This window comes from Oculina patagonica, chromosome 1, assembly GCF_052425735.1.
Source record: "Oculina patagonica isolate OP01 chromosome 1, crgOcupat, whole genome shotgun sequence".
Taxonomy (NCBI): Eukaryota; Metazoa; Cnidaria; class Anthozoa; order Scleractinia; family Oculinidae; genus Oculina; species Oculina patagonica.
The window spans coordinates 29,414,732-29,427,230 of NC_135758.1; the positions used below are offsets into that span (position 1 = coordinate 29,414,732).

Consider the following 12,499-nt stretch of genomic DNA (forward strand, 5'->3'; position numbering starts at 1 on the left):
TTCGTAGTTATCATCACATTTTTGTATTGAGCAACATCGCTTTATTTCTCTTTTAAAGATTTTGCTACACTGATATAATAACGTACAAAGACTTTAAGTACCCTGCCTCTTTCTCAATAACTGAGGTTTATAAACGGTAAAATTTAATTAGGCATTATTTTATTTTCAATAACTTTCTACAGCAAAAGGATCACTTTGTTCCTATAAGCTGCGGGTTTGCAGCTTCAAAAATAGAAATCGAAGTTTCACTGGGTATCTATAAACTAAAGTCTAAACACAAAGCTTCACATATTTTGGATCCGTGGATTGCTTTTCTTCATTTAAATCGTCCTTTCCAGAGCAGCATTCAACGGGGTCCATCTCAACCGTGCTAATAACGACTTCTTCCCCCTGTGTCTGAATAACCTCGGGAAGGAACACGTCCATGAAAGATGTAGAATTGTCGTGGTAAAGTTTGCTGTCGTTCTCGCAACTACTCTGACAGAAAGTTGAATCATCGGTGCTGACAAATAGATGCCTTGGCAAGCCTTCGAACACAAGCGAGGAAGAAGAACTTACAGGTGTCTCCAGGGAGACGAGAACGTGGCTCTCATCTGTCTTGTCATCAGTTCTCGTATCTGCTGATTCAACCCGAGAAACACTGGGACTAGGAAGGGGGCCTGGAGTCAAGTACGTGGAGATGTTGATGTCTGGCAACTGTGCTGCAGGAGGAAGGTTCTGCTGCGTTGTAATTTCACCTTGAAATAAGAATTCGGAATTTTTTAATTTTTTATTTGGAGACGAAGTGGCTTTTAGCAATTAACTAAGTGTAACCCTGATATAATGACTGTGGATCTAAAGATTTTTCTGCCTTATTAAAGCCCTGAATATCCTATGTCCCGGCAAAAATTACGCAAAATGTATGGACGCAACCGTTTTCAACGTGCGTCTACTTGCGTCTACCGAGACTTGCCTGCACTTGCGTTGGACTTTGGGTCGAAATCAAATTTTCACATATAAGTTTTTTACCGTTTGGCCACTCAACGCAGTTTACTTTAAATACTGAATTGCACCTCGTAGCATTTTAAATGACTTTTTGCCATCCTCGTACGACCAGGGTCTTTGTTCCCTTTGACCAGCGGTCAGGAAACGAGCGTTAGGACCCTGATATAACGAATGTTTTCGGTATTGGAAGTCCGGAAATATCGGACTTCCGGTTGAATTGCGCATGCCTGACTGCTAAAAACAAAGATGGCGTCTCAAATGGAGCCATCCTCGTACCCAGGGTCCCTTCGTTCCCTATTGACCAGCGGTCAGGAACGATTTTTCTGCCTTATTCAAGCCCTGCGCAGAAGGGATGAAGACTCGAGGTACGATTTTGAATGACTTTTTTGCAAACTTGCGTACACTTGCGACTAAGCTTGCGTGTCCGTTTGGCGACCCAATGCAAGTCTGTACGCAAGTTGCGTCTGTAGTACTTGCGTCCACTTGCGTTACCGTTTGGTCAGTGTCTTATGTTCTTCACGCGCCAAGATTAGCACTTAATTCTCCTTATGCTTTTTTCGGTTTTTCCGGCTCCATGATCAAGTTCTTGATTCTCATAACCTTTCTAATAAATTTCGGGATAAACAGGAAAAGAGAAGATGTTGGACATCAGTAAGTTTCAGTCAATTGTTTCACACCTAAAGGGAGAAACAAGTGACTGAACTTACTGATGTTCAGCTAGTTCGGATTCTTCGAACTCCAGTTCAATTTGTCTTTCTTCACTTCTCAATTAAAGTACGTCTTTCAGTTGAACTTCTCCGCCTCATAGAACTCGAGCGCAAGTGCGATGGTGTGGCGGGGTCTTTTCAATTAGGGAGGGGTGGGGTCGTGAAAAGAGACCATCACTCCTTTGCGTTGGATATTGAGTCTGACCTGATTATAACATATTCGGATTTTTCCTTAAATGAGACCAACCTTCACCACCAACATTGTTCGCCACACCAATTTCTTCCACTTCTGTTGTTACTACGTCCAGTTCTCTTATGCCGTCCTCCTGCTGGGCCGGTTCAAAACCAGCACCAAGTAATCTTTGGTTCTCATTAACAGCTCTAACACCGTGGCTACTTGCATCTTCCACCGTAGTCACGTTCTCCGGTTGAATCGTTTCACGAAACAATTTCTCCTCCACAAGCCGCTTTTCTTTGGCGCGCCTGTTTTGAAACCAAACTTGTACTCTATCCTCAGGAAGACCTGTTTTTTCTGCCATCTCTTGGCGAAATTTGCCATCAGGATACTTCTGTTCCGAGAATCCTGCTTCGAGAAGGAAGAGTTGTTCTTGAGTGAACACTGTTCTACAGCGGCGACGTTTCTCTTTTGGACGAAAATCTAAATGAAATAAAATAAACTGGTTGAACAGCGCGCTCTATCTAAATTATCCACTAACAGGTTTTAAGTTTTATGTCATAAAAATTACGAATAAATGGTGTTCTAAACAAAAAAAAAGGACCTCATTAATACACAAAACTCGCAATAAAGTTTTGCTCTTATTTCGCGTGTAACGTGTTATGAAAAAACTTCCAATTCTGTTTCTTTTTTCGTTTTAGTTACAGTCCTACACTTAACGTTTTTTTTTTAATTCTCTATTCCCTACTTTCTGACAAAAATACGTTTTAGGCATCCAGCGCTTTCTTAGGTGTACAAAAACGTGCTTTTATATGCGAAACAAAAGTACTTTAATAGCGTCATGACAAGATAGTTAATTTAACGATAAACGTTTATTATTATACCTTCACTTTGATAGAATGATCCGGGGTACGAAGCACACGGGTCATACATTGGTCTAGAATATGGCGGCGGAGTATAGTACTGATAGTAAAATCGTGATGGATACATAGGCATCTGAGACAATGCACTGGAATTCTGTAAACCGATTGTCGGTAGATTAGATGTCAGGGCGGGATGAAAGCTTGGCGCGGGCTGAGGCGGGTCGAAAAGGGATCTATCTTCTCTCGTCTCAAGACTTGAAGCTTCGCTCCATTGTTTGTGGTCTGCTTCCCTCATCCCGACTTCTTTTCTTGTTTCTTCCATATCTCTATTTCTGATGATTAAAATTATAAGTAGCAACTGGCTTTGATGCGAAAAACTACTGTTTTCGTCACGAATACGTAATCATTTGTTTGTGACGTCGGGCGAAGAACAGCTTCGAACGCGCGCATACTTGCGCGGTTTTAATATTGGCTTTATAATGTCAGGAGTTTATAGTATTTTAGACAAAGGTGCAATAAATTTGTTGCCATTGCCATTTTTGCAGCAAAAAAAGAAAGGAAACTAAAGAAAAAATACCACTTTTCTAAATAAAACGGATAAAACCAACATATTTTGGCTTGAAACAGGGACCAAGCCCAACACTCGCCCAAAATCTCGCATCACGTTCTCGCTGCTTGTGGGATCTCGGCAACGATTTTCTGCTTCTTTTTTGGTGCCAAATTCAAACAGAAGGAGACTATTCGATTCGCCCACGACTTGACTAAAAGAAACCAAGTCTCTTGGCCTGTGAGTGGTGGGGCTGGGTATTAAATTAACCATAATGCAACGCTGTTCTACAAATTAAACTTCCGTTATGTTATGCTGGAGTACTTCCGGTTCAGCTGCACGGTCGGGAAAGCCTGTTCCAGGCGTTCGGCTAGCTGCGGAGCAGCGGGAAAACTGGATTAGCCCGAAGAACGGCGAGTGGAAAAACATCAGGCAAATATCCGCCAGCGCACTCAAGGACTTCCTGTTAGGAGGAAGTGATCGGAAAAGAGCGCTACTGATAGTGCTGTTGGCACATGTAGTTCAGCTGTTTCTACATAAGTCTGTGTTTTTCAGCTTGTTTTATTTCCGGTCACTTGAAACTAAAGCTCGAAAAGTTGAACTTTACCTTGCACCTAGGGCTTTTTTGGAAGTTCATTTATTTTTTCCCTTTACAAATATAGCTAGAAATAAGTAAAAGGTACACTACAATGACACTTCAGCGCTACGCTACACAATCACCTCGTTATTACAAACACTTGAGTTTTTGGCCCAAATTGAAACTCAGTCATTTTCTTGTTCTAAGAACCCTAGCAACGGGTTCAACTGAAGCTAATGGCGGCCGTGTTAGCGAAATTCCACTGTAATTTAATTGCCTTACAATACATTTAACTTAAATGTTGGTTCTGAACAGTGCTGGTACTATATCCTTTTGGCAAACAGCATTTCTGTTTTCGTCGCCAATTCCCTAGTTCATTGTATGAATAAAAATTAAATCTGGGAGAGGGGAGGGAGGGGTTACACGAGGCAAGATTTTTTTCCAAACTGTATAAGAGATGCTTTCGGAAAAGGAAAAAAAAACTAGTGAGTTTATTATGATTTCGCGGCAAAAACTTTATAATTTTAGGCGCGCATGCTTTTTTCAGGCAATTGGCACAGTTTTAATTGTCTCCACGAATATCGCGAAAAAAAAAATTGCCAGAGAATTATTATTATTTGGCCTTTTACAGTGCAGGCCATCTGTGCGCCGGATGACGTCAGCATTCACGAGTTCGCTTTGTGTACATTGGTTATTTCCTTGCTAGTTTCGTAGTACCTAGGCAAGCCAGAAAACAAGACTTTTATTTTGAATTCCGCTAGTCCGTCGACCTGTTTTTTTCATGCTATTGTTTGGGGACTATTTTTTGCGCTTACTTGTATTTTTTCTATAACTTTTTTTTGGTAATATCATTTATTTGCGTCGTCCGCCCAGCGAGTAAACAAAACGCAAAGTTACAACTCGAAGATCGGTTGGGATCGCCACGGACGGTGCAGCTGTTTGATCGGAAGCCGACGTGTTACCGACAGCTGCCGAAGACTCCCGATCGGACCCAATCAATTGGTTAATGAGGTCACATGGCGAAGTAAATGGTCGGGGATTGGACCTCTTTACATGACGAGCGGCCCAGCAAAGTTTGTTCCCATAACAGCAACAGCAGCGAACAAGGTTGAAGCTTTCAAAAAACCGAAGCGATTGTGCCGAGTGTTAGAGAAATCAGCTCGTTGAAGGGTTGATTCCCAAGATCCAACACCGGCCATGGATTGTGTGAACTTTGCAGGCTAACTGTATTTTCCAGGCCGCCACATATGTTTCTTTGGCGTCGGCAATTTCGGGGACCTTGAATTGCATGTGGGAAGGCAGGCGAATAATTCTAATATCTCGTCCTCACTAAGTGCCTGTGGAAGTTCGGTTGCAAATTGCGGACAAGTTGACTGTGAATGTTCCTCCTTCTAAGCCCTATAAATGGGCTGTGCTCCTAGCATACACGTCTCACAATCTGGAGTGTTCTATTGTAGAGACGAAATTCGCGAAGGATCAAGCCCCAGACCAAGAGCATCTTCACCAAGTGAAATTGTCGGCCATATTCGCACAAGTTCAGACTCCGGTTCGCATATTTCGACGTCGTCTTCTTCTCGTAATCGTGGAAGCAACAAAAAGGCGCAAAATTCACACAGAGGAAGTTCAATTGAAGCAGAAACACAAACTTACGACCCGAGGAGTATGGAGAACCCCAAGGTAACGACTGTTATTTTCCCGTTTGCATTGTGGCCGACTCGTCTTAGATTAAAAGGTGTTCTGTGGAAATTTTCTACGAAATTTCTGCTGTGTGACCCTTGCAATAGGCTGATATTTTTCTATCCGGATATCTTTTTACAGAATGAGAGGAAAGAAATTTTACTTGGACCTATGAAGTTATATCAAGCACAAATGCAGGTAGGCCGGGTTTGTATGTTCGTCTTTTCTTGGTAGAAAACACACAAAGCTAGCTTTGACTTGTGGGCGAAAGACAGTTAGAGATCATGGAATATAGTGGTTACCAGTTATCCTTATTCCAGCAACTTAGCTAATGTTTGGCTTTTTTTTCGGCTTTTTAAGCGGATCGAACTCCTCAAGCTTCAACCTGGAAATTAGGTGTTTTTGTATTTCGGTATAGCGCCTAACACGTATACTTTTGTGCGAAACGAAGCCAGGCTAGCGCTTGGCGTCAACAACATTCAGGGCATTTTTCCTCTGCTCAGCTGCCAGGTTTTCGTATTTCAAACGCGAAAAGCTTTATATTTCGATATTTCTCACATTGTAGCAACCCTTGTGTTTATATCTTTACGGTTAAGAGGGAGAAATCCTCACCTATATTCCCCGGGTTTTTTTCCACGTCAAGCGCGTAAAAAGATTGGTCTGTGTTTTGTTTACAAAAGATCTCGTCGTGTGAAAGGTCTGCGGCCTTCCTTTACTTAATGTTTTTGCTTGGCTTTTAGAGGTTATCACCGCTTGCAAAAAACCAGGAAGTTTCTTCATCCTGCCATTGCAAAACGTTTTTTCCATAAAAACGAGTGGGATCAAACCTTCCTTGAAAATTGATTACGTCTACTACGTGAGAATTTTAATATCGAATCGGCCGTCGAAGGAACCGCAAATTTTCATTCCATTTTGCCGGTATTTTGCCGTAGCGCGCTTGAAAAGTCGGAGTTTAGGCTGAATTTATGTTTTTAAACTTTAATCTATTTTATGACCTCGATTTGACAGGTTTGATGGCGAGTTTTTGTTGTGGTCGCCTACAAATTTCCCATAGCAGTTGCTAGCGAAGCAAAGATAAACATTTGCTACCAAGAAAAAAACTCAGACCTTTTGTAAACAACCGAAGCTCGAGTTTTCATTACGTTCGAGTTGAAGTTCTTCCTGGAGTCTTGTGATTTCTCTTTTCAGTAGATACGAAAGTTTAAAACATGACCTTGCATGAAATTTGGGTTGTAACATCTTGTACCAGCGATCTTGAAAAAAGTTGTTTCATAAGAAACAACTGCAAATTTAATTGTGAAATCTTTTGAGACTTCTGGTTGTGGTGTATAGATTCACTTTTTGATGTAGATTTCAACACTTTTGAAACTGACATCAGAAAGAGAAATCTACAACCCGTCCTGTATTATGCCATTAATATGGTTGACAATGACACTGAAATATAAAAGGATAGTGTTGGTGAAATTTATTTGGCTGTGGCATTTTAAGAAGCACTACATCAACTTGAAACATTCAATCTGACTGTATGAACATTGTACAAGTCACAATCTTGTATTCAAGCCACCATGAACAACAGGCTTTTTGCCAAACAATCAACCTCAATACCAATTTATGCAAAACTGCAGTGTTCACTTTCTATGTATTTTCTGTGAGAAACATTTAACTTACAAATACTCTGTTAAAAAAAGTCAGGCAAAAGGCAGACTGGGCATTAGTTAGCTCCAAAAAGTGTTTTTTTTTTTAAGATCAAGGTTTTATTGGCCTTTGTCAGTTTTCCGTTTCTTGAGGGTTTTTTGAGCTAAAATGTGGCTTCACTGCGATTTTGGGATGGAAATGAAATTTGGATGTCTAAAATCATGGCCATAGTACCTTTTGACAGTGGATAACGAAGCCAAAGTTGAACATCTATATTAGCCAGAAATTTTGCTGGTGAAAATTTGAATACTTAGATTGATGGTTGTTGATTAAATGGTTACCATAGTTTTTGTAAGGAAAAGGTGAATGTATTGTTCATCTAAATTTAAGTGTTCATTTGGCTCTTTTGATAGCTTGAAATTGTCTCTGTCAGCAGTCTTTCATGTCTTGAAATTACAGATTTTTTATTAACTTTGATCTCAGTATTTTAAAAACTTGCTGTTATGTTGGTTTCTTGTGTTCACACGTCACTAGCTTAAATTGTTTTTTTTGTTTATGATTTTATCATAGAGGTGTATGAACATCCTAAACACTCAGTCTCTGTCCCCTAGTTTGATTTCTAAAATTGTCAGAAATACAACAGGACTCAAATTGTTATTTGTTTCTATATGGCTGAAAGCCAGACACAATATGAAGTCAACTTTTCTTAATTGTGTATTTGTTGTTAAGGTTTCCCAACAGCAGTCTTTTATTTGTGCATAAAATGAAATGTTTTCCCAGTACAAGCCAAAATAGCTAGATGCTTGTTGATTGAACAAGTGTAGCAGACAGTAAAGTCTTTGGCTTTAGGCCCCTGCCGCAACAATTCCTTTTCATTGACGCATTTTCAACAGTGCATTTTCACTTATCATCTGCACTGATACTTTTTTTTGCAATTTAATAGTTATTTTATTTTTTATATCATATTCAAACTGATGCTTTTTAAATTGAGTAATTTTCGCCTGTTGTCCACACTGATATGTTTGAAAATGTTAATTGTTTTCATTGAAAACACATACATTTGATAGTGCTGTCAATGGTGGAGACATTTGATAATGAAGCCATGCTCTGAAGTGTGGACAGCAAAAACATAACAGAGTATTTTTGATTATATCAGTGTGAATGATAGGGAAAAATGTATCTACTAAAATGCATCAACAATAGTGCCAGGGTTGTCAAAAGTAGCTGGCTGCCAGCGAAAATTACCATCTATGTACTTCATTGATCTTGGGGGTTGCGTGATGGCCTAATGGTTAGCGAGCTGGACTCTGGATCAAGCAGTCCTGGTCCCTAGTCCTGGCCAGGGCACTGCGTTGTGCTCGTGGGCAAGACTCTTTACTCTCATAGACTGTGTCTCTCTCCATGGAAACACAAGAGCATCTACATCTCCAAACAATTACATTTCACTTCTTGATTTCTTCACAGATCATGCTGGTGTTTTCAAAGGAAGATGCTCAAACCGACAGCTTTCTTCATGCAGCAGAAAGAGGGGGATATTTATGTCAGATATGTAAAACATCTGAAGAAGCCATGGAACAGTACATCAATGTTCAGCCAGAGGTAAAAAGATACCTAGTTCATGAAATCGAATTCAAAGTAAGGTGTGGTCTGTTCCAGTCCAAGAGGTCGCAAGAGCCAAATGGCTTATTGGCTGGGAGAGGGGGAGGGGGGGAGGGAGGGGGCACTTGCATCAGGGTTCATATGGGTCCGGAAACCTGGAAAGTCTTGAAAATTTGTTGTGGCACTTTTCAGGTCTGGAAAGTTCTTTGGAAAAAGACTACCGGTCCTGGAAAGACTGGAAATCTGTTTAACTCAAGTAAAAACTGAATTCTTAGAACTAACATTTTAAGAAATGTACAGACAGTAAGGAGAAATGATGTTAAGATCTTAGAGTGAAAGGATTAATGTTTGTGAAAAAGGATACGGGCCCTGCCCCATTATAAGCTACATGGGCATGTGATACTGTAAGGGGTATGGTTTTCAAGCAGTTTAGTCTGGGATAGGGTATAGAAATCCAAGAGTTCTGGTCTACAACAGGTTTTCATTTTCCGGGGGTAACTGCTCAGGTGCATGAAGAATTAAGGTTACTGTAGACCTTCAGGGGTGTCTTCTGGAAAATCGATCATACGCGCGTTTCTTTTTACAAAACCTTGGAAAAGTATATATCACTGTAAAGCTTATAAAATGTAGAATCTAAAGAAATAATTATTTTAAAGACTAGATCTAATGGTAAGCTCGCGCAAGCCTTAAACCGCAAAACTGACGATGTTTGCTAAATTGAATTACCTGCTTTCGTGTTCGCACATACGACCAAACAAACTGCACAGTGTCAATCAGCAGGAAATGGACTACAAAAGTGTGTGAGGCTTTTTGGATATTCCTATTGGTTGCTGAGAAAATCTATTGTAAATTCGGCGAATAGTATATTTGCCGATCTTCGTCACGTAAGAAGGCGTAAAACGCGGAATATTTGAAATATTAAAAAAGCCTCACACACTTTGGCGCATTAATAACCAAGAAACATTTTGGCCAAGTTTCGTAAAAATCCATCAAAACTACATACCCTATTAATTCGCTTGAAGCAGTGGAATCATCGCAAAAATAAAGCCCGAGTTTTTCGCTCCTAAAGGTTTGCAAGCTTATCACACCTCGTCAAAGTGGTTGTCAATGCGGTCATGCCGCCGACCAATGAAACACAAGCTTGTGTCCCCCAGAGACTCCTCACCATTGCAATAGTCCATTGCAATTCACTGAAAACATTATTTCGCAATCAAATCATGGTCGAATTGATTTGTATGGCGGCTCAAGGGGACAGAAATCTTCCCAGAACCGTAAATTTGGCCCGAATATTTGGAGTACTGGCAGCTGGTAATGTGGAAAGTAAGGACAACAAGAATGGATTCTAACACGGGAAAACAAAAGGAAAATGAAGCGCTAGCAAGCGGGAAAGGACGGGAAACCAGCGGCGAAATAGTAGCCAAAATCGGTTGACCGGCGATCCCAAACAAAGTGCTGTAGCAGGGATGAATTCGCTCGGGAAAGCTTTTCCTTGAGTATTGTTGTTCGATTTGTTCTTAAGCTCCAACTGAAATAGTCTCCCTCTTTCATTTTCGTTTTCTTCGACCTGGTTTTCTTAAGATGTTTCGTCCAAGATGTGTTCTCCCTTTTCAACGAACTCATATCAATTTTTTACAGTCTTTTGCATAAAAATTCACTGATCCTTATGGCCTAGCCCACGCTTAACAGAACAGCTCTTTCAATGCCGAGAAATAAAACATTCAAATCTGCGTAACTCGAGTCGCTGGATGAAGTTTACCGCGAAGAATGTACGGAGCACTCCATGTTTTATTTGGATTATAACACGTTTAGCTATTTATTAACTCTTCTGAAAAGAAGTTTTTCCTCGATAACTCGCGATAATTTAACAATTTATTAAATTTTTCACCAAACTATAAATCAGTGTTTAAGCTTTAATATGAGCAAAGAAAATTTTTTTCGCAAAATTTGGCCTCTGAAGGTCTACAGTAACCTTAAGACTAGACTAGAAATTAGCAACTTGAAATTGATAAAACCGTGTGTTAATGTTAATACAAATCACTATGGCAGCTTTAAAGGCAAAAAATAGCAAGTCTCAGATTGATTGTTGTTAACAAGCTACTTTTGTCCATAGGTGATTTTCATTGACATGAGGGGGAATTCTGTCATTGATGGAGAAACACTCTGCAGGTACCATTACTTGAAATTAAGTTGTAGTGTTATAAGGTTCTTTTTCCAAATAGTTTTGTTGTTTAATTCTTACCGTTATTTTGTTCATTGCAATCTTATCAAGTACCGTAGGCTTTGTATCTAGAAATGCACTTGCAATAATTGTATCTCCTTGAAAAAACACTTGGAAAAATATAATATTAACAATAATTATCCTGCAAAATCACTTGGAATACCACCTGATACAAAGCTGGCGAGGCGAATGAAGTTTGAGGCAACTATACTTATTGTAAAGGAATAACCTGTAATGAATTAGCATCCATCTTGGTGGAGTAATAATACCCATGCAGTATAATAAATTATGCTAAAATAGAATGCAGCACATTGCATCTGTTATAAATGTACTGTAAGTTTGCAAACACATTTTGCTGTTTGATTTCAATATTATTATTCCACTTTGTTTTAGGATAATAAGAAAAAAGGGCCCAAGAGAGAATTCTATAATAATTGCTGTTGTAAAAGGAAGGTAAGAAACTGGATAAACTTGGATTATTTCATTTCAATAAATAGTTAGTCTTCTAAAATGTGCAGTCAACACAAAATAAACAAAAATAACACCACAAGTTTGCTGACAGTCAAATACATCTTATTAACCAAGTGCTTGGGCCATACTGGAAGAATATCGGCCCAAGGTCTTGACAGTATGGATCAAGTGCAGTGAGGTTCGTACAGAAAAGAAATGGGGCGAATAATCTCCTAGTAAGGTCCCGGGCAAGCTTGGTTAATAAGAGATATTTTACATGACTGAATTAGATTTTTATAGACAATACACAAAAAGCTGAAAAATAAAAAGGATGGGATTTTAACTAAGGACCCACTGGATACTTTTTGTTGGAAAAGTATTCCCTTACATTGTTTTAGGGATTTTTCATGTGAGTTGAGTATTTTTTTATATTGGACCAGCATAATAATAATAATAATAAATAATAAGCATGGGATCATTCAGGACAATACATGGTCTATAGTTACTTGGACGGCAGTGGAGCAATCTGATTGTTTGATTGTCGTTATTGGCACTTTGGCTATCTTAGTCATGTAATAACCAAACTGTTCATGATTGGTTTCTTGTTCCTGTAAATTTTAAAATTATTCAGACTAATCGGTTAAAGCACACCTTACTTGACAGCTGGCTGATTTTGGTATGGGTAGTCCAGACATTCAGTGAAATGCTGTCGAATATAACTAGTTATAATTGGACAGTGCACTTGGTTGGGGTTTTTTTATTATGGAAATGACAAAGAAAATTGAATTGGGCTACCTATAGAAGTTTCACATATTGTTATTTTTTGGTGATTTTATTATTGAGTTTCATCTTGAAGTCTAAGTCCCCTTTGAACACCTTATAACGAGCACTGTAAAAATATACGGTAGTTATCATTTGAAACCTGATTGTTCAGACGTGTTTGACTTTTTTTACATGCAAACTACATCATGTTCATCAAATCTATAATATGTTCACCAACTGTTAAATTACATTATTATTGTATTGTAAATTTTTTTCATGTTTCGTAGTTTAGTTATTACATATAA

The 12,499-nt window shown here is 39.1% G+C and overlaps 2 protein-coding genes across 7 annotated transcripts in view; one reads left to right on the forward strand and one right to left on the reverse strand.

The window, feature by feature from the left end:
- Positions 1-18: 18 nt before the first annotated feature.
- Positions 19-3,129, reverse strand: LOC144662920 (uncharacterized). Its single transcript, XM_078523856.1, has 3 exons — positions 2,751-3,129; positions 1,939-2,349; positions 19-737 (listed from the first exon to the last, which is right to left on the reverse strand). Exons 1-3 carry the CDS (start codon positions 3,049-3,051, stop codon positions 271-273), a joined length of 1,179 nt encoding a protein of 392 aa, XP_078379982.1. The 5' UTR covers positions 3,052-3,129; the 3' UTR covers positions 19-270.
- Positions 3,130-4,743: 1,614 nt separating this feature from the next.
- Positions 4,744-12,499, forward strand: part of LOC144662646 (high affinity cAMP-specific and IBMX-insensitive 3',5'-cyclic phosphodiesterase 8A-like) — a 28,868-nt gene continuing 21,112 nt past the window's right edge. For 2 of the 6 annotated variants that reach the window (XM_078523523.1, XM_078523537.1), the window contains exons 1-5: positions 4,905-5,530; positions 5,672-5,728; positions 8,630-8,764; positions 10,875-10,930; positions 11,376-11,435. In XM_078523523.1, the coding sequence (XP_078379649.1) occupies positions 5,258-5,530; positions 5,672-5,728; positions 8,630-8,764; positions 10,875-10,930; positions 11,376-11,435 (581 nt within the window). In that variant the 5' untranslated portion in view covers positions 4,905-5,257. Of the gene's footprint in view, positions 5,531-5,671; positions 5,729-8,629; positions 8,765-10,874; positions 10,931-11,375; positions 11,436-12,499 lie in introns of all 6 variants that reach the window. The other 4 variants (XM_078523528.1, XM_078523517.1, XM_078523516.1 and 1 more) reach the window with 4 other exon arrangements.